Source organism: Bidens hawaiensis, unplaced genomic scaffold, assembly GCF_021521415.1.
Source record: "Bidens hawaiensis isolate Kalapana, Puna unplaced genomic scaffold, B.hawaiensis_p1.1 tig00049939_1, whole genome shotgun sequence".
In the NCBI taxonomy this organism is placed as follows: Eukaryota; Viridiplantae; Streptophyta; class Magnoliopsida; order Asterales; family Asteraceae; genus Bidens; species Bidens hawaiensis.
This window is the reverse complement of record NW_027498952.1, coordinates 15578-37913: the sequence shown is the minus strand read 5'-3', so window position 1 is coordinate 37913 and position 22336 is coordinate 15578. Positions and strand designations below refer to the sequence as shown.

The 22336-nt window shown below is 36.0% G+C and overlaps 2 protein-coding genes across 3 annotated transcripts; both read left to right on the top strand.

Moving 5' to 3' along the window:
• Positions 1 to 10185: 10185 nt before the first annotated feature.
• Positions 10186 to 13859, top strand: LOC143598320 (UDP-D-apiose/UDP-D-xylose synthase 2-like). The gene is made up of 9 exons (XM_077076561.1): positions 10186 to 10464; positions 11157 to 11249; positions 11343 to 11450; positions 11642 to 11756; positions 11844 to 11977; positions 12079 to 12180; positions 12274 to 12366; positions 12456 to 12591; positions 13515 to 13859. The coding sequence occupies exons 1-9, from the start codon at positions 10186 to 10188 to the stop codon at positions 13625 to 13627; spliced, it is 1173 nt and encodes a 390-aa protein (XP_076932676.1). The 3' UTR covers positions 13628 to 13859.
• A 2808-nt stretch (positions 13860 to 16667) lies between these two features.
• On the top strand, positions 16668 to 20204 carry LOC143598324 (PH, RCC1 and FYVE domains-containing protein 1-like). 2 transcript variants are annotated; one of them, XM_077076564.1, is made up of 4 exons: positions 16668 to 18611; positions 18996 to 19142; positions 19233 to 19495; positions 19721 to 20204. In XM_077076564.1, the coding sequence occupies exons 1-4, from the start codon at positions 16668 to 16670 to the stop codon at positions 19875 to 19877; spliced, it is 2511 nt and encodes an 836-aa protein (XP_076932679.1). In that variant the 3' UTR covers positions 19878 to 20204. The 2 variants fall into 2 exon arrangements, with proteins under 2 accessions (XP_076932679.1, XP_076932678.1); XM_077076563.1 differs by having other exon boundaries at positions 16668 to 18632.
• The last annotated feature ends 2132 nt before the right edge of the window (positions 20205 to 22336 follow it).

The window sequence follows — 22336 nt, the reverse complement described above, 5'->3', positions numbered from 1 at the left end:
GATATATAGAAGGCGCGTAGGAACCACCTTATAAATTAAGAGGGAACCACCTAAAAAAAATTCATGGATCCGCCACTGCTAGCTAGGACCAACTTGGTTGAATCCAAGTACGAGTATATGTATGGTGTTGAGTTCCAAAAAAATTTTGTTCCATGCTTTTGCCATCGGATGTGTGATACGTGCATGTTTCAAGTGAATAAAACACCATCTTTTGGTTCTCTAAGCGCCGTCGTGGAAAATAAATCTTGTTCTCCATTTCTTGTGTTTTGGCTTCAACGTAAATGCATGTTGTATCACAAATATAAATCACATGTTTTCCTAAGCCATCTATTTCCTCCCAATTTTTGGTAGTAGAATTCAACTTGAATACTTGAATGTCTTCTCCAAATTCGCCCATTTTGACTAGTAAAAAATGTTCATCCCCTTTCACTAGAAAATATTGTAAGGTCTTCCCCAAACTTGTTGGGGCTTTGGTTGTAACTCGCACCCAAGAATGCTCTAATTGCACGTCCTTTATTTCTCTAATAATAAGAAGTCCCCCATCTTTACACATGGCATAAAGATCCGAGCCATGAAATGTTGGAAGACGAAGATAATGCGGATTTGCACCAACAAATAGCTTACGTTAATATGGTTCTCCAGCTACAAAGAGGATGTAAACATTCTTCAAACATTCATTAAATCCAACAACCATACAATTGGGGGAAGTAGGAGGTGATGAGAAACAAAACATGCTTAAATACATTACTGGAAGTTCACGGATATCACGTGTGAAGGGATTAAAGAAAACCAACCGGGAGCTTCGAATTTCATTTATCATCATCAGCAACCAACCAAACCTGGAAGAGACTATTCGCATGTCACCCTTTAGTACTCGTGGTGTATTTACAAAGTAATTGTCACCAAGCATCGGGTCTGTAAAAGTGATAAGGCCTTGATGATGGTTTACCACCACAAGCCATGGTGTCTGCAATCTGCCTAATGCTGTTTCTTTACTCCATTTTATAATAGGTGCTCCTAATTGGCATGTCTTGCACGTAGCACGGAAGTGGAGGTATTCAACACCATCACAAAGCTCTGCAATCATCTCCAAAACATTAAATGGAATATTCAGAAGATGTGATTCATTGTTCTCGTCATTCTTCGTGCTATTAATATCAAGCATGATGATATCTCCATCGCCCTCTACTGGTTTAAAATCAGTCGTACACTTGATATCTCTATGGTCAAGTGGTAACCTACACACCAAACGATTCCTAAGAGTTACGTTCTCTCCGTGTACAATATATAAAAATACAGAGAAGAAAAGAAAATACCTGGTGCTTTCCCATAATAACAAGCGGCTGCTTGATGACATTAGACAAGAAGGCATAGAAGATACGGAAACGATCTTATCTTCAAAGTTTAGGGAATGCATTGCTTTGTCATTTTGGCCAAGAATGTGTATATAACCCCCTAACTCGGATGCAATTTCAGAGCAGTAATATGCCGAGCTCTCATCATGAGCAAGATCCAAGAAGAAGATAGCATCTTTGAGGTCTTGTAATTCTTCCCATTTCAAACTAGTCATGTCCAGTTTATATAGATGCACACTACCAAGTGTTAATTCATCAAAACCAATTAAAATGTAGAACAATTGATCCACACAACTTCCTTTTAGAAAAGATTCCAAGGAAGAACAGCAGTTGAAAGGATATGGTAGTTCCACAAATGGCAATAGATTTATCACAACTTCTTCATCCTTAACCACATCAACATCAACATGCATTACAAAATCGTACTCAGTAATCAAGGCATATACTGTACCATTGCAACAAGTTAGACAATACAATAGACCATTCCACAACTCCATGTCGATCATTTGTCTAGCATATGACATTTCAGTCCATCATAACTTACCGTCCAGTCTACAAAAAACAATGGTAGGTTTTTCATGCATAGTTAACAGGAGAAGTGATCTAGGGTCACCAGGAGAACACGACAAACAACATTCTCCGATAGAGTCAGAATCGACATCTTTCAAAATCAAGGGAGGGAGACGTATGACGTTACTGGTCAAGGGGTTCCAGATAGACCACGTGAGGTTGTTTGAGAGAATCACCCAGCCATGAAAACAACCTTGGATACGTCCCCCAGGGATTCGAAACTGATATTGAGATAGCGGGTCGTGCATGGGATAGAAAATTTGGTCTCCTTTGTCATCTTTGGCTTCCAGGTTCTCAGTAACAAACCAAGGATACTTTAGAGACAGATCAAGCAAACAACAATCCTGTCTCTGCTCCATCCAAGATCTTTAATTCGTTAAAACAAACACTGTTTACAGATTTAACAAGAAACATAAAACTGTTTAATCATAACGGAAGATAATGATTAAAAATAAATAATAAACATTCAGTTGTAATTAATTATACGAAGTTTAAAATAAAAATCATACCTCAAGCCGCCGACTTCGATTTGTCGATCAAAATACGATTAATGGCTTCTTTAAGTTTTCTTCTTTAGTATTTATAGGGATAGGGATATATATATAGGTTTCCAACCCCACGTCTAAATAAGTTTTTGTTACCTACGGTCCGGCCCATCGAATTTATTTACGCTAGGAATGTTATTTAGTATATACACTTTACATTATTTTCAAATTGCATATCATATTTTTTTTAGAACGTAGCATATATACCTACACCACCAAAACGTCCGGGTCATACCGACAAGGGAAAAAAACTAGTGTTAACGTCAATGGTTCGGTAAACCCCAAGCATTGTCAGTCCATGGTGTTGAGGCGGTAAGTCGACGCATATTCAGTTGGTTTCAGTTGCGTACATCATGGTACCGTAACTAGAGGTGGCAATATGAATGGGTTGGGTTGGATTTAAGTGATGGGTTAGAATAGATTTGGGTCATGATGAATTTTTAAAATAGATGATTATGATGGTTAAGGGTTAAGATGGATAAAGTTAATTTATCTTAACCCAAGTAAAGGTTAAATACAAAGAAAGGGTTTAAAAACCCCACAAAAAAAATATTCAAAAAAGTTAATAAAAAAATAATAACTCAAAATATAAATTAAAAACGCAAAAGTAAAATAACTAAAATGTTTCCCCTGTTGTCCTCGTTCATTAAAAAAAATAAAAAATAAAAAACTCGGTTTTGTCTCGGTTCAAATTCGTTTTTTTTTTTAATTCAGCTTTGCTTTTTTTTTCTTTTCGGTATCTATTCGGTTTCAATGTTTTCAGTTTTTGTTCGGTTTCGATTTCTCGGTTTCTATTTGGTTTTGGAAGGGTATGGGTCAAGATGGGTAAAGTTAACATATCTTGAACCAAGTATAGGTTGAAATACAAAGGGTTTCAAAAACCCCTAAAAAAAATTCATAAAAAATTAATAACTCAAAATATAAATAAAAAACGCAAAAAGTAAAATAACTAAAATGTTTCTCCGTCGTCCACATTCATAAAAAATTAATAACTCAAACTGTTCTATCATTGGCCAGTTCTAGATTATGGCCTACGCGTCATTTGGACATCAAGAACGCTTTCCTTCACGATTCGCTACAGGAAATCGTATTCATGCAATAACCTCGAGGGTTTGCAATTCTATCTTTACCCAAATCATGTATGTTTTGAAAAAGTCCATTTACAGGCTCTAACAGGCACCACGGGTTCAGTATAAAAGGCATTAATCATTCCTTTTTGTCTTTGGGGTTTCGAAATAGCTTATGTGACCCCTCTCTGTTCATCTATCAACACGGGGACCAAGTTGCGCGTTTATTACTTTATATGGACAATATTGTCCTAACTGTTTCACATCTGAGTTTTCTTAACCATATTATTTCTCATGTATCGATGGAATTTGCAATGAGAGGCTTCAATCCTCTGCATCACTTCCTCAGCATCATAGTTACCTGTGACAATCGTGATATTAATCTGTCACAAGAACACTCTGTGACACGCTACGCTTGTGGCATGTTTAATTCCTTTATCGAGCTTCTATAGTTAATTTTAAGTTGTATTTATAAATACGTTTATATAGACAAATTTTAAAGGGAAAATGACCAAAATAAATTTTTTGACCAAGTGGCCATGTTCCTGAACTTCCTCGCTTTTTAGAAATACCCAAAATAATCATCCTAAGACTGGCCAGTTCCAACCGTTTAAAGCTTACATCCCGTCCGTTTTGGCAACCACCCACGTCTCAACACGTGTTCGCATAAAAGGCTGGTTTTGACTGCTTATAAAAAAGACTGATTTTTAAATAGCCGGCCCTACCGTTTAATGACCCTCAAACAGGCAAAACTATAACAAGTTTAAAAAAAATCATTTTTAGTGATTCAACAGCAATAAAAGTGCATAAGGCATACCACTATAAATTTTAATTGTTGTGTTCGTAAAGTGAAAACTAGTTTTATGAATTCATGAACTTCAAGTTTTATAACTTTGTTTCATTTATATAATGTTTGAGTCAACTAAATATTTTTAGTTTAAATATATTATAGTCATCGTTTTTTTCGTCACAAATTCATATTGTGTAGTTGAGAGAAAAGATGCGCATGGAGTTGTGACTTGAGCAGGGTTAGTTTGAATTTTGGGCTTCAGCGTAATGTCCAAACTTGACATTTGAAGATCGTTCATTCCATATGGGGTAACCTTATAAAATAAATTCAAACTTTCCAGTTATTTAGTTGGCGCAACTATTTTTCATCTTAAAAGTCACACAAATTCAATTATTGTTTCAAATTTGCGTAATTATCAGGTTTTCTTGATAACATGTCAACTCATATTTTGTATTAGTTCATAACGTTTTTAACTAAAAAAAAGTTGGAATATGTAATGAAACTTAAGTGACTTTAAATAGAAATATTTTTTAGTAATTTATTGAAACAAAGAAAAACTTAAATTACATATTTACATAAAGTTTTTCTTAACTGTATATTTAATTTAGATTAATTAAATTACATAAACTATTCAATTATTTTTTATAAACTTTTCACTGACAAGTTGATATTACAAAAAGGAGCACATCTCAACATTACCCAAAACACGTGTAGCTAATAATAGGTCTCTCGGATTCCACATGAACCACTTGTATTATTGTACCTTTCTCACACCGTCTTTCTGTTATTGAATTATAGTCCATTGTTTGGAATAAAGGTTAAGACTTGATGGTTGGGACTTAGGTTTAAATCGTGTATTTTATTGTGTTAACTATTTGGTTTTATTAATTTTTGGTATGAACTGTGGTCTTAAAGCACGCTTTTGTATTTCAGGTTGTTGAATGCTTATGGTGCTTATTAGGGCTAGTTACGAGCTTACATTGACGTCTGGATGATACACGCACGCATTTCAAAGTTTAAACGAGTGAAACGCAGAAAACTTGCAGTCAGGCCCCATCGCGCTACACAACGGGTTGAAGACACCTCCCTCGAGATGAGCGAAGGAGTCATAAGACAAGGCCGACTATTTTGTCTTTCACGAAGGACTTACCAAAAATGCGTCGCGCTACGCGACCCAGTTAAAAAACGGGAAAAGTAACCTAATTGATGATATAATCAGTTTTAAGCCCCCCATGCGACCTATCTTCTGTTCCAGCAGTTGTAGATGACCTATAAGGTCATTTTACACCATCTCGGAGTTCTCGGTTCATTGATTCTTCCATGGTTGCATCATTTCCATCCATAATCGAGTCCATCATATAGAGGCAAAACTAAACCACTTGTGACCACTTTAAGTGTAGGGTTTTGTGCTTGAACTAAATGTATTTGTGTTTCGTGTCTAGAATTAGATTGCAGTTTGATTAGTTTCATGATTAATTTAGCTTTATATATCTATTTTTATAAATGTTTTTAATTGACCTATTAACGTCGATCAAGACTTTAAATCTTATAGTCTCGAGTTTGATACTCGATGGAGTTTTTCCATAGTGAGGTGTTTTCATCTTAATGGCATTCTCATATCTGAAAGGCTCACTCGAATATTAAGAGTAGTTTCAAATACTATTAAAAAAATAACCGTCATCCTATTTTTATTTATGGGTTAACTAAAGTCGGAGCAAATTTATGATAAACAAATACGGCATTAATTAATCTCGTTACATGCTCGCTTTTAGCTTTCCAACCATGTAATTTATGGTTTCTAACTTTCTACCCAGTCATATAATGACACATTGACACATGTTTATCCATATTAGTAATCCAATAAAAAACTTATTGTAACACTAGTGGCTCTCAAAACTTAGTATGTATTTCAGAATAATACTTCCATAATTAGTCGTGTAAAGTATGAATTTATTTTTCAGATTCTTCAAAGTTGGAACAGCCTACCTACTCATGGCACTGTTGTATTCTTGGCGTATGACATCGGTTTTGGGCTTTTGGAGTATGATTTCTAGACCCGATGTACGATACGCCACCTACATCATTTTTTATTTATTTATTTTTTTTTGTGTTTTTCATATTCAAGTGTCCTAAGTTCTTACTCAACTCAACTATGAAAATTGAAAACCCATAGTGCTCTAATTCTCTAAGTATAACAAGAATTCGATGTTTTTGTAGGAATGCCATTCATAAAGTAAAACCGAAAATTTTATTAATAATAATCCATATTACAATACATAAAGAAGAAATGAAAGTTACAGTTTAGAAACCAAACTACAAATAAATAACAAAGCAATAAACATGGTGAACGAGGCACATGTAAAACACGCTTTAAAACAGACTTCTGGGCCATCCAGGTGAACCCGTCTGTTTCTTAGGATACAATAGCCTAAGCATATTATATTGTCGGGGCTAGCCTAGCACTAATTATACCTGAAACAAGAGTGCGTAAAAATGTAAAACAGGGAAGTCTTGAAATTCCTCTGCAATCGTGTGAGGTGTATTGGACATAAGGTTTTTCCTATGTTTAACAAAAACCCAAACCTTTATTTATAAGCTTTTCCTAACCATGTGAAGAGTTGGTCTAATTCAATACCGACTTGAATGTTTAATTAATTATTGAATTGTAAAGACTTCAATGCTCTCGACAAGTGGAAATCTCAAGAGTCTCTTCTAAATATTCCAACTAATTCAGCCAAGCCAAGGTTCAAGCCGCACTAGCAAACGACTCGTTAAAACCCATGCCCGAGTGTGAGCGCAAACACGGGCACGCCGGTTGATGATTTATTTCTCCACCAATGTACACTATTTAAGTTTCACCACACAAACTTTATGATTCGATCTCTCATTCATCTAAACTTTATTATTAAATAACAATTATATTATGACAAATATAATTATTATTTCATAAGTTCCAAAAGTTTTAATGTGTTCATTTTATCACCACAGTGCAAGTACTACAGTCACATTTAGTTAATTACAATCAATTGTTCAATTACTGGGAAAAAAAAAAACTTCGTGACTCCACTTGATCACCTACAGCTTCAACTTGATCACAACCATGTGATCTCATTGTTAACTTTTTGATTATGTACATCAATGTAATCTCATAAATCTCATGATGAGACTTTTAAGCAACATGCATGGATTTCTACTTATATCACATGCATATCATTCCATATGAAATTTAGCATACAAACTCACACGTAGTTTATCAAATTCAACCGCATTGCATAGAGCGTAGACATATACTTTCCTACTCATGGTAGTGTTAAGTCACATGTGCTCTTAATTAGGACCCTAAGTTTAACATGCCATTATGCAATTTGTTGACTTCCTAAAAACAACCATACGAACATCACATGCATTAGTGATGCAAATCCCAACATATTGGTTATTTCAACTAATTCTATCCAATGTCTAAAACAATTTATATACATCTAAAGTGGCATTATATTCAGAAAAAGTGCATAGTCTCTCCCAAAACACAAATATACGTCCATACACAAATCATTTATCAACGATGGGTTTTTATTTTTATGATTTCTAGCTATATGATAACTTTTGTGATATGTTTCTAACTCATGTAGCAACAAATATTTAGATTTCAATCAACACAAAACCTGATATCATATTAATAGATTGCTAACAAAGCTCATTATTCTTTTCTTGAAGAATAAGTTGTATTGTTTTAAAATATTTTTATACAAAGTTTTGTAAAACTATAATCATATAATTAGAGGCGCGTAAGGTTAGCTGTTAATGAGTTAGCATGAAAAGATGATCTATGTAGATAGCGATGGCCGTTCACGTGACTAGTCAGTCGGTGGGTGTGAAACTCATATTCTCATACAGCTCATACTCATATTTCTCGCTCCACTCTATCTAGAACAATTTCCATGACAACTTTCTGTTTGGAAAAAAATTCTGTTTGTACACACGTGGTTTGTTGCTTTCATCCATTTGTATATAAATTCTAAAACTTTAACACTTTGAATACATATTTCAATTGTATTCATTTGTATACAAGTTCCAAACAGAGTTAACCAAACCCTTAAAACCTCCCCCACATGAGGGATATTTTCGTCTATTCCAATAAAACCGTTCATGCTTTAAACCGTTCATTTTTAAAAGAACATAAACGAACATGAATATGTTCATTTTTTTAAACGAACAAGAACATGTTCAATTTTAAAACGAACGTACATGAACACAAAATTTTGTTTGATTAAGTGTTCGTTTTCACTAAAAGTTAAATACACACCTATGAACATGCTCGTTTGCGTTTGGTTCGTTTACATGCCTACATATAATGTTGTAATTAGGCTAACTCAAAGAAATAGCAGTAGTTGATTTTCTATAATAGTTTGACAATAGTCAAACTGTGTTTATATGATTTAAATGAAACATAATTTATTTGTATAAAAAGGAGGCGATTCTGATATAATTTAACCACAATTTAAAAACACATAAACGTGGTATAATTAAGGTTCACATCATGATCAATAGTTGACCTTTTGGTCAAACTATTGAATTATTAATCTAATTACCCATTCAAGCATCTACCAAAATGTACCTTCAATCACAATGAACTTTCACTAACAATATGCCATTAGGTACCTGCACTCACAATGAACTTTCACTAACGGTAGCATAAAGACATTATCATTTTTATACAATGTATCCTCTTTCCCTAATATCATTAAAAATCAAAATTAGGTTATAAGGTTTAAATGTTGTTGGCTTAAATTTTTGTAATTGGTATGATATGAAATTGGCTTAATTTTTTGTAATTGGTATGATATGAAATTTTTGTAATTGGTATAATAATAAAAAAACTAAACAATGTATTTTTGTAATTGGCTTAAATTTTTGAATTGGTATGATATGAAATTTGGATTTATTTTTTATTTGAATAGACGAAAATATCTCTCATGTGGGGGAGGTTTTAACGGCATTGGTTAACTCCGTTTGGAACTTGTATACAAATGGATACAATTTGAATTAATATGTATTCAAAGTGTTAAAGGTTTCGAATTTGTATACAAATGGATGGAAGCAATAAACCACAGGTGTACAAATAGAATTTTTTTCTTATGTTTATTAATTAAAACAAATTAACCGTTTTCTTTTCAACGACTAACAAGTCGCAACTACTAACAAATTAACCTTTTTCTATTTATTAATTAAAACATCGGTTTGAAACTTGAAAAAACGGTGTTAAGTGTTTTTTAACGGAGGTCAATTGAGACAAAAATAGTTGAAAAGTTGGACCTCTAGTAGTGATTTTTCAACGTGAGATTAATATTGGGCAATACACAAGAGCTGAGATTATTTAATTTTCAATTTACCATTAAAGAACTAATTAAAACCAAACTGACAATTGGCATTCTAGTCTAAGGACATGTTGGTGATGAATTGATGATTAAGACTTAAGATATTCGGAACCTGATTCAAAAGGGTTTTTTCTATAGTTATGGGCCTTCTTCTCGATATAATTAGGTGAGCTAGACCTGAAACATCAAAACCAATGCCCGCCTAGATATCCACGAGATTAATAAAAATAAAAACGAAACCGACACAAAGTCTCACGTTTTCACCATGTGGTGTTTTCACCATCATCACTATCTACGTGGCATCACCATATCATTTTATTTCTAAACATGCAAATATCTAAATCACAAATTAACGTCACAATTAACAGCCATGGGCCCACCACCCTCTGCTTTATATGCCCCTCATCTTCCTCCATACCTCCAACGCCATATCCAAATTTCATTTCAATTCACACAAACGGTTCATAAATAAATAAATACAGGATGACGTCAGCAGTGTCGGCGAGAGTAGATCTGGACGGAAATCCGATAAAGCCGTTAACAATATGCATGATCGGCGCCGGAGGATTCATCGGCTCGCACTTGTGCGAGAAGCTGATGGCTGAGACACAGCACACTGTGTTAGCAGTCGACGTGTATAATGATAAGATCAAGCATCTGCTTGAACCGGACTCGCTTCCGTGGACCGGCCGCATCCAGTTCCACCGGCTCAATATTAAGAACGATTCTCGCCTTGAAGGTCTCATTAAGTGCTCTGATCTGGTAAATTATCACATTATATTTACCGATTTGTGTAATTTGATGTTTATTTTGTATATTTACTGTTCAGTATTTGACAATTTGTGATGTTTGCTGTCAATTGTTCAGATCTGCATTTACGTGTTTAATTGTGTGTTTTAGAGTGAGAATTTGAGTGATGCTAAGTTGTTCAGTGATGAATACTTCAAGGCATGCTTTAATATCTGTTCATGTTTTGACTGTTACTAAGCGAATCTGTTCAGGCATTTGATTTATTTTTGTTTCCTATTCATGTTTAGACAGTAAATCTGAAATTAACAGTTAGCTAATTGCAGAGATCATATTCAATAAGACTAATCTGTTCTGGTGTTTGATTTATTTTGTTTTCTGATGCATAGACTGTTAATTTAGCATTTGATATTATATTTTTATTTTTGTTTTCTGATGTTTAGACTGTTAATCTAGCATTTGATTTTATTTTGTTTTCTGCTTATGTTTAGACTATTAATCTAGCATTTTTTTTATTTTTATTTTGTTTTCTGTTCATGTTTAGACACTAAATCTGAATGTATATTTTATTAGGATGTGTAATTTAACAGTGCAGAGATCATATGCAAATTGACAAATCTGCTCTGGCATTTGATTTATTTTGTTCTCTGTCAAGTGTTTAATGTTAATCTAGAATTTGATTTATTTTGTTTTCTGTTTATGTGTAGACTGTTAATCTAGCTGCGATCTGCACACCGGCGGATTACAATACTCGTCCTCTTGACACAATTTACAGCAATTTCATCGATGCGCTCCCTGTGGTATGATTTACGTTTTTACGCTTTGTTTTTTATGTTAATTTATATGAAGTATTCTATGATTTATGGATTGTTAGTGTCATCTTCCTCTGTCAGGTCAAATACTGTTCGGAGAATAACAAGCGGCTCATTCACTTTTCCACTTGTGAAGTGTATGGGAAAACTATCGGTAGTTTTCTTCCCCAAGATAGCCCTCTGCGACAGGTAAAGATTATTAATTAAGATTAGTTGCTTATTAAAATAGTGTTTTGATGCAAACACAAATCAGGATCCAATTCATGGTAGTATACTAGTGTGAACCTAATCTATAAGATTTGGTTGATAAGCATCTGTTCAGAGTAGTATATAACATTCTGTGATAGTTAATTTAGTTGATGAATTGCATCCACTTACAGGATCCTGCTTATTACATTTTGAAAGAAGACACTTCCCCTTGCATTTTTGGCTCAATTGAGAAACAAAGATGGTCTTATGCATGTGCAAAACAGTTGATCGAGAGGCTCATCTATGGTGAGCATACTTGTTTTGAAATAACCTTAGCGTTAAAACTGACGATATCCGCTTGGCATGCTCTTATTACTTTCATTACATTTGCAGCCGAGGGTGCTGAGAACGGTCTTGAGTTCACCATTGTCAGACCTTTCAACTGGATCGGTCCTCGGATGGATTTCATTCCCGGGATTGATGGTCCGAGTGAGGGTGTTCCCAGGGTTCTTGCATGCTTTAGCAACGTATGGTTAACTAACTAAACTAACTTAATTTCATCGTTTTGAGTTCAAAATGTCAATAAGTTTAAGCTTTTTGATCTTATTTTTTCTGATAAATGTTTCAGAATCTGCTCAGGCGTGAGCCTTTGAAGCTTGTGGATGGCGGTCAATCGCAAAGGACCTTTGTTTATATTAAAGATGCTATTGAAGCTGTTCATTTGATGATTGTATGTTAGCGTTAATGTCACAAACTTGATTTCCTTTCAATTCTCTAAATATATGGACACTGAATTCTTGACAATTGATGATGCCATTTTCAGGAGAATCCTGCTAGAGCTAATGGTCATATCTTCAATGTGGGTAACCCTAACAATGAAGTTACTGTTAGACAACTTGCTGAAATGATGACTAAGGTAATGTAACATTATCTTTTCACTCAAATATTATATAGATTAAAATGTTATTGGTATTCCGCATGGTCTAATTTAGTCGCATATTGCAGGTATATGCAAAAGTAAGTGGAGAAGATTCGATTGAGACCCCAACCATTGATGTAAGTTCTAAAGAGTTTTATGGTGAAGGTTATGATGACAGTGACAAGAGGATTCCAGACATGACCATTATAAACAAACAATTAGGTACTTAGCTCACTTTTTTCTTGTTTTTTGAGTAATTAATGTTGAAATCGAGTTATATGTACTTATGATGGGGTTTTAGACATGGTGAAATGGGTGGGTCAGACTGTTTGGTTAATGGGTTGAAATGGGAGTTTTGTTTCATGAATGATATTATTTGTTAGCCTAAATGAACCGAGTGGTTAGTGAACTGTTTGTTGGAAAGTCCTTTTATGTTTGTTCGCTTAATAAAGGAACGAACATGAACACAGAATTTTGTTCATTTAGATAGACGAACGAACATGAACACAAAGGCCGTTCGATCATTTACATTCATGAACATTCGTTCATTTCCGTTCGTTATATCTGTTAAGTTAGGTTTGGTCGTTAATATCTTTCTATTCATATTTGTTCCTTTATGTCTTTTTATTTATATTTGTTCGTTTGGGTTCGTTTAAATATTCATTAAAATTTATGTATCACTGATATTGATTTTAAATCGATTTGAATTTCACCTTTATTAGCATCTTTTATTTTTTAAAATTTGGATGTAATTATCAATGCTATTTTCAACTTTAATTTGGCAATACTTTCCTTTCAGTAGGTATTTTTTTTTTTATGTTTGTGCTTGATTATGTTCATTTGTGTTCATATATCTTCTTGAACCATTCTTTCAAGATAAAGATATCAACAAACGAACATAAACAAATATGAACTAGAAAATCTGTCCATGATTGTTCGCGTGGCCGGTTAAATTTAAACGAACGAACACGAACAAGCCTGCTTTATATTCGTTTGGTTCGTTTACAAACTTTATTATAAGTAGTGTGAGAGGTTTGTTGAGATGGACGACTTGGTTAATGGGGCCGTAACGTTTCATGAATGCTATTGTTAGTTTTTTAGACTAAATATCTGCAATAATATTTGCATCGGTTTGAATGGTACAGGGTGGGATCCAAAGACATCACTCTGGGACTTGCTGGAATCCACACTTACCTACCAACACAGGACATATGCTGAAGCAGTGAGGCAGTCAATTGCAAAACCACTAGCCAACTAGAAGTGTGGTTCTGGTTCTGGTTCTGGTTCTTATAATCTGTGTGCAGTCCTACTGTGTAAGAGTTTTGTAGAAACTGTTGATCATGTGTTGGTTTTTTCGTCGTGTGAGACTTTAATGTGTAGTAAGGGAACTCTGGTTATTGTATAATCGCAAAGATACCTACTTCCCCTGGCAGTGTGCTATGGGGTGAGCTTGGTGTCGTTTTTCGTCTCTTATGTTTTGCTTGAGAGCAAGTGTCCTTTTGTTAGGTCTCGTCTAGACCTTGTCATAGTTTAATAAGTTATTTGTTAAATGATAAGTTGCTGAGGCGAATGCGTCATATAATGTTGGCTAATACGAACTGTTAAATGAAGTGATTTGACATAAGATAATTTGAAAATTGTTAATATTTGAGCTAACAGACAGCGTGTACTAAGTAATCTAAAAAATGTTAGTATCTGAGTTAACAAGCTAACAAGCGTATTCTATTTTCCTGTTAACTTGATTAAAACGCCCTTACGAATAAAAGGCTTCAGCTATACAAACGTCAGACCCAATATCCGAAATCAGGGTCATACAACTCGTATGAGTGTCGGTACGAGTCGGTTTTTGTTAGGGTCATATGACTCGTATGAGTGTCGGTTTTTATCAGGTTCATACGACTTGTATGAGTGACAGTTTTTGTTAGGGTCATACGACTCGTATGAATGTTGGTACGAGTCGGTTTTTGTTAGGGTCATACGAGTCGTATGAGTGCCGGTTTTTGTAAGAATTCGTTGACTGATTTCACACAACTCATATACATCTATACGACGTCAATGTATTATATATTTTTTTTCTTAATAATGATATAAACTGCTAGTTTTCCAACGGCTATTTTTTAAAGTTACGTTTATGTTCGTTCCTACACTTTCCTAATGGATGATTTGAAACAACTATTTTTCCAAGTTATGTCTATGTTTGTTTTATTCAATGTTTAATCCTGTGTCGAGTCAAATTATTAATGAAACCCTGTATTGTGTCTAATAACTATATGAATCCTATTTCGAAATATTGTATCGTGCCGAATAATTTTGTTGTTATGAGTCATAGGACCCAAGACGAGTCGTATAAGTCATACAATTCATATAAAAGCCCAGTCAACGACATGCATGAAATTTTTGTACGGTGTTAAGCACAGAAAAGTTATCCGAGTCGTATGACTATATACAACTCGTATTTAAGGTGTTTGCAAAAGTTGGGAGGGTGTTTGGATAATAGGACCCTATCTCTTGAAGGCTGCTCTATTCGGTTCGGTTTGTAAACGAGCCAAGCAACGAGCAAAGGTCTGCTCGGTTCGTTTTGGCTCTAATATTTTCAATTTATTTTATGTATTATTATATATAAACAAATATATAAATATATAGACAACACACATAAATTACAGGTATATAATTTTTTAAACCATTTTGAAATTTTCCTAGTAAGTCAATTTTATAGTTTCATTTGTTCCATTCAAGTTTTCAGAATGCTAAAAATTCGTTTGCATGTGTATTATATCTCACTTCAAACTTAATTCTCATAAAAATTTACAACATATTACACGCTTGTTTAAATACTAATAATTGTTTACAAAATATATTACTTACAGCATTCAAACTTGTTTCTTATTGAAATTTTTAGAGTGAAAAGTAATAAATAATACTCGAAAAACGCTTGATGTTCGATTCGATTTCGCTTGGTTCGAATTTCAGCCGTTCGGTTCAGTTCGGCTGTAAACGAGTCAAGCAACGAGCTAGCTCGGTTCGGCTCACCTCGTGAACAGCCCAACCAGGTGGCTTCCTCATCACCTCCAAAATCTTGGTAAAATAGGCTAGAATCCCTTTGAGCTAATCAAATGTTGCCAAGTGAACAAGGGTGACGCCCTCTCCCTCAACCACAACGCTTTGTCTAATGATTTTGTGATTGAAATAATAATCCGCTAATTAGCGGGAACTAAATATGACTAAACGGTCACTAATAATCTTGATTTATTTATTTGGTTTGCGTTGATGTAACATTATATTAACATATATAAAATGAGTAAATCCTGGTTGAAAGAACATAATATAAACAGTGATCGACCTCCAAACTAGGAAACCATTATTTTGATGACCAATAATTATTTTTATGGCTTTGCCGATCACCAAATTTGATATCCCTTTTGCAAATTTTTTCTTTCAGCCGATCGTTCTCTCTTTCATATACAATTTTCCGGTCAAAATCTTCGAATTTAAACCCCCTTCCTTAACCGGTGAACGCCGGCCGCACACCAACCCACCACATTCAAACCATCACCGCCGCGATTTCTTCCCTGATCGTCCCACGCAACCACAGTCTCATCAATGTAAGATACATTTGTAACACTATTCTTTAGGGGTGTGCGTCTGAAACCAAAAAACCCAAGCTGATATAACCAAACCGATGCAAAACCGACGATCCAGCTTTATGTTTTTTTTACGAATGTTTGATGTCGGTTTTGCATGTAACTAAAACTGGAAAAACTGACCCGAGCCAAAATGTTTAATATATAGATTAACGCATATATTTTAGCCTAAATGTTTAATAACAACAAAATTATGAACCACTAAACTCATTGTTTTGGTCCAATTGTTTTTAAGCCCACACCTTTTAAAACTAAATGACGAAATTGAAAAAACTGAAATGGAACCAAAGACGACTAAAAACCAAAATAACATAAACCCAACGGCTTTTAAAAACTCAAAAGCCAAAATTTCGGTTTAGCCTAAGATAAACCCGAACCATCTCCCTGCTATCCGAGAGAAATCAATACCGTAACTTGTTGATATTGGAACTGGATTTCCAATTTTTTTTAACCCAAAGTCCCTAGTAATTCATCTAAGATTCAATTAAAATTGTTTACAAGGGGGGGTTCTATGTTATAAAATATTTCGTTTATTGTAACTTTAAATTAAATATCCCGTTTTAGTTTAGTAATGCTACATTTACATAATACTAATACTAATAATTTTAATACTTCAAGCTTTAAAATATTTGTGTTCAGCTCTCAAATGTGGCACCCATGCAAATAAGAACAAGCAATGCAGACGGTTTCAGGATCAGCGTATCAAACACCCCAAGTTGCTCAAACCACACTTCCGGTTACGACGACATCGAATCACTAGGCGATGTTTTCCTGTGGGGAGAATTATGGTCCGATGTGGGCTCCACTGACAACACACTCCCATCCAAAACTGACGTCACTGTTCCTCGCCTCCTAGAGTCCAACGTTGTCATAGACGTCCACCAGATCGCCTGCGGCGTTAGACACTTTTCCCTTGTAACAAAACAAGGTGAGCTCTTCACGTGGGGCGAAGAGTCCGGTGGTCGCCTCGGTCACGGCCTCGATCAGGACTTCGGTCGTCCTAGGCTCGTTGAGTTTCTAGCCGTTACGAATGTTGAGTATGTCGCGTGTGGGGAGTTTCACACGTGTGCTATTTCGACATCGGGTGATTTGTACACGTGGGGGGATGGGTCCCACAATGCGGGTCTTCTCGGGCACGGGACGGACGCGAGTCATTGGATACCGAAGCGGGTTTCGGGTCCGCTTGAAGGTTTGGTGGTTTGTTCGGTTGCGTGTAGCACGTGGCATACGGCTCTTGCGACCATAGACGGGCGGCTTTTTACGTTTGGGGACGGGACGTTTGGTGTGTTGGGGCACGGGGATCGGGTGAGTGTTAAGTACCCGCTTGAGGTTCAGTCGTTAAACGGGTTGAAAGCGTTGAAGGTCGCGTGCGGGGTGTGGCACACGGCTGCGATTGTGGAGATTACGAACCAGCACGGGGGGCTTTCGACGTCACGAAAGCTGTTTACGTGGGGCGATGGCGAAAAGCATCGGTTGGGTCACGGGAACAAGGATACGTATTTGAAACCGACGTGTATTTCTGCGTTAATCGACTACAACTTTCATCAGCTCGCGTGTGGGAACACTATGACATTAGCTCTTACGACATCGGGCCATGTTTTTTCGTTCGGTAGTACCTCGTACGGGCAGCTTGGGAACCCGCAATCAGACGGGAAACTGCCTGCATTGGTGCAAGACGGGTTAGTGGGCGAGTTCGTTGAAGAAATCGCGTGTGGGGCGTACCACGTTGCGGTTTTGACATCGAGAAGTGAAATATTTACCTGGGGAATGGGTGCGAATGGGAGACTCGGGCATGGGGATTATGAAGACCGAAAAACACCGACTCTTGTTGAATTGTTAAAAGATCGGGTTGTTAAAAGCATATCGTGTGGCGCGAGTTTCACTGCCAGTATATGCATACATAAGTGGATGCCAGGGGCGGACCAATCGGTTTGCTCGGGTTGTAAACAAGCGTTTGGGTTCACTAGAAAGAGGCATAATTGCTACAACTGCGGGTTTGTACATTGCCACGCGTGTAGTTCTCGGAAGGCATTAAAAGCCGCACAGGCTCCGATTCCTGGGAAACCACATCGAGTGTGTGATTCGTGTTATGCAAAACTTATTAAGAAAACCCCGGATATTGGAATGGCAAGTGGAAATACATCAAGTTACTATAGGAGGTTTAGTAACCAAATGAGCCAAGATGTAAGCAGGAAAGTCGGGTCGGGCCCGAGCCCGGCCCGAACATCCAGGCTTTTAATGTCGCCCAACATCGAACCCGCGAAATACTTAGAAATCATGTCCGCGATGTATGGACCGAAATCGGGTTCTTATTCTTCGGTAAGAACTTCACAAGTTCCTTCATCTCAACAACTAAAGGATATTACATTTCCGAGTTCGATAGGTAGTGCTTTCCGACTGGCTGCCACGTCATCGTTTCAGATGCAGTCTCTGTTTCTGCCGGCACAACAGCTGCCACCTCAACCTCAACCGCCACCTCTGCCAGCCAGTAGCAGGCCCGGTTCAAGAAGACTGACGACGCCTTCATGCTCGGGCTCGCCCATGTTCTCGAGGGGTGTCATTGATAATCTTAGCAAATCAAATGAGCTGTTGAACCAACAGGTGTCCAAGTTGCAGGGTCAAGTACTATTTTTTCCTTAACATGCTGTGTTCAGGTCAAAATGGGTTGTTTCGAAAACATATTACTTTGATTCGGGTCAAAACGGATTGTTCTAAAAAGGTATTAATTTGGTTTGTGTCATCACACGTTCGGGTCAAAACAGGTTATGGGCAAAATGAGTTTGGGTCAAAACGAGTTACATAAAAAAAGTATCAGTTTGGTTCGGTTCCCAACGGGTTATGGCAAAATGAGTTCTGGTAAATAACATATTTATCTGGTTTGGGTCAAAATCCATTTTGACCAAAATGGACTCGGTTTGATATGAGTCATTTTATGAAAAGTTAAAAATATCAAAACTTATACTTTGTGTTCGTCATAAACGGTAGGTGAAAAGTTTAAAGAGGAGCACCGAACGCCAAGATGCAGAGATTCATAAACTGCAAACTTATGCTGAAGAGTCGGCGTCATTAGCATCAGAACGAAACTCAAAGTGTCAAGTTGCTGTGGATATCCTCAGATTTGTCAAATCTAAGGTATTTATATCTATTATTGTATTATCTATATTATTGTAACTTTATAATAAACAAGTTGTTGATTAAATTAAATGATGTTTTATATGGTAGTTAAAGACGTTGACCGAAAAGCTGCCTCCTGATATATCTGAAGACGAGACCATAAAATCATTAACTTTTAAAGTGGATGACTTCCTACAATCTCCCTCAAGGAAAAATTCAAGGAGAAGGCAATCCAGGAGTGAAGAGAGCGATAATGAATCTTGTGTTGGCGAGGAAACGAAAGAAGTTGTTGAACAATGTGAACCGGGTGTATATGTAACTCTCGTCGAATTTCCAAATGGGATCCGAAAATTCAAGCGAGTTAAATTCAGGTACATTTCTATAGCATGTTCACCTTAAAATGTACAAAACAAAAGGTACTAAAAATAATAACAGTAAACTACTGATAACATAAAATGGTAAGAAAATTATATTGGTAATAGATAAAAAATAAAAATAAAATAGAAAGCAGAGAGACGTATCATTACGAGTTCATAAATACATGAATCTTTATATATAAATATATTTTCTCATGTATATATCTATCTAAAATGCAGCAAAAGAAAGTTTGGGGCAGAGCAGGCAGAAGAATGGTGGAAGGAAAACAAAGAAAGGGTGTTGATGAAGTATAATAGCCGGTCAAGGTCATACCGTGGCGCGAGTACATCTGCAGCTCAAGCGCCACCTGACCAGGACCCATCCACATCTACCTAGCTTAGCCACTTAACAAAATTCAGCAGGTTGGCCTTTACTGGCCTTGGACATATATCGATCAGGATTTCAATTTTGGTGCTCTTCACTAGATTAGATAATTTATCTTTTTGTTTTTACTAATTTGGGTCACATGTGAAAGAGGCAGCAGTGTGGAGATGTAATATTAAACTTCTAACATCTTAGCTAATGTGTAGTTAAAATCAAAGAATTATAACCCAAGGACCATCCTGTTATTACTGAGTTACAAACATAAAAACAAAATATCGGATAGCTTCACATTTATGTCTTTTGGATGATTGTTTTTCTTTTGGTTGACTGTGCAAAGTGGTATTGTCCTCATGGTCTAGCTTTCGTTGTTGTTTTGAGTCGGACCTTTTGTGCCTTGTTTTTGTTAAACGAATGTGGCAAATTCTAACATTCCCTCAAAATATGACACCACCCCACCTTATCATTAACTTTCCATGAAATGAAATTATAGTGGTCATCGTGAGATGGACGGGTCAAACGGGTTGGTTTATGTGTTGAAATGGGATAATGTGGAGTATTATAGCATAATAATCAGTGGTAACTAAAGTAGTAGCACGTTGTTATCTTGTCTTGAATTTGTAATCTGTAGATTTTAGCGGTTTTTTGGACATCTAATGACTAATTGGGATTATGAAACATTACAGATTACAAAAATGGTTTTGTTAACAAAGCAGTACATAACACTATGCGATAGTTTAGACATATTAAAGCCCAATCTAATCCTTCTTAAAATTTGTCACATCATCAAAATACATCTCTTAAATGCACCTACTGTAGATAAAAGTTTTTTTTAGTGTTGCCACACCTTCATTCTCTTCTTGTCACGTGCCTCTAACCTATCTTAATCGTGAATAAGTATTCTAATATAGATGTTTGTATGTGCTGTGTGTCAAGCCTAAAGTTACTAGGCTCGAGCTCAACTCGCATTGTGTTTTTATTTGATAACCAATTTATATAGTAAATACATTATAAATTATTTTCATATATCTAAAGCATCAATTAAATACGATATGAAAATGATAAAAATTTCAACACAAAACGGCAGAATTGATTAAAATTAAGCTAAATATTCTTCCATTGTAACACAAATTCAAATTCTACATACCACTAATATAAAAGTTTATACAAACCCTAACCCCCAAATCTAAGAACTAGTAAACTTAGTGACAGCCTTGGTCCCCTCAGACACAGCATGCTTTGCCAGCTCACCGGGCAGGAGCAGCCTGACGGCGGTCTGGATCTCCCGGGAGGTGATGGTAGCGGGCAAGCCTGGAAGCCTCCTGGGCAAGCTTCTCGAAGATGTCGTTAATGAAGGAGTTCATGATCCCCATGGCCTTGCTTCAACACCTTGAATATGTATATCTTGTACGTCTCAACACTCTTCTTCTTCTTCTTCTTATCAACGCCTCCAGCTTCCTTTGGCAGCTTCTTTCCGGCCTTCGGCTTCTTCTCGGCTGCCGGCTTCTTCTCTGCTGCCTTTGGCGCCATTTTGGAGGATGAGATATTTGATATTGATATTTGTTGAGTCGGGGTCTAGCCGGAATCAACCTCTCTATCTTTAGGGATAGAGTTAAGGTGTGTCTACATCCCACCCTCCCCAGACCCTACTTATAATAGACCAGGCTTCGTGATGGGAAATACCGGGTATGTTTGATTGATTGATTGATTGATTTGTTGGTTGGGTTAACATAGTATTGAGAGGTGTGAACGTGTTTGGTAGAAAAAGATCATTCAAAACCCATCTTTTTTTTATTCGAGTTGAAACGAGTTTCGATTATAAACGGTGCCGATAAACACTTTACACAAATAATAAAATTATAAACATGATCAATTTTCATTCTACTTCAAAATTTGACTACTCATCTTATGATCTAGTAGCCACATTAAGAACTGAAGTTCACCGGTGATCATAGATTAATGTAGAAAACATGTTTGTTTTAAAAACATAAAACTTGATCACACATTCACACATGACTCTCCTTATGATCACTAACACGAGATCCAATAGTAAACAAAACATTGCACCAATCCGAATATGACAAAAGAATTGTATTTTATTGTGCCGGGTCTGCCCGCTTCCATAAAAAAAATTAATTTACTCATATGATTCATATTACTTCAAAAAATATTTTACTCTTATAATTCCAAGTGGGCCCAAATCTCAATTGTGGTTATCCCAAGTTAAGGCTAGCCCATTAGGATTTAAACCCGAAGATTACCTTTAAATAAAGACAGAATTACAAATTTTGTCCTTTAAAATAAGACGAATTTCGGTTCGTGTCCTTTTCTAAGTTTCCTTGCAGGCGGTGTACTTTAAACTTTTTTTTCCTACAAGTTTTGTCCTTTACGCTAACTGGGTTATAAAAAGTCAGTTAAATCCCATCACGTGAGGCGCATGTGAGGGTACTTTTGTCCTTTCATATATCTCTGCA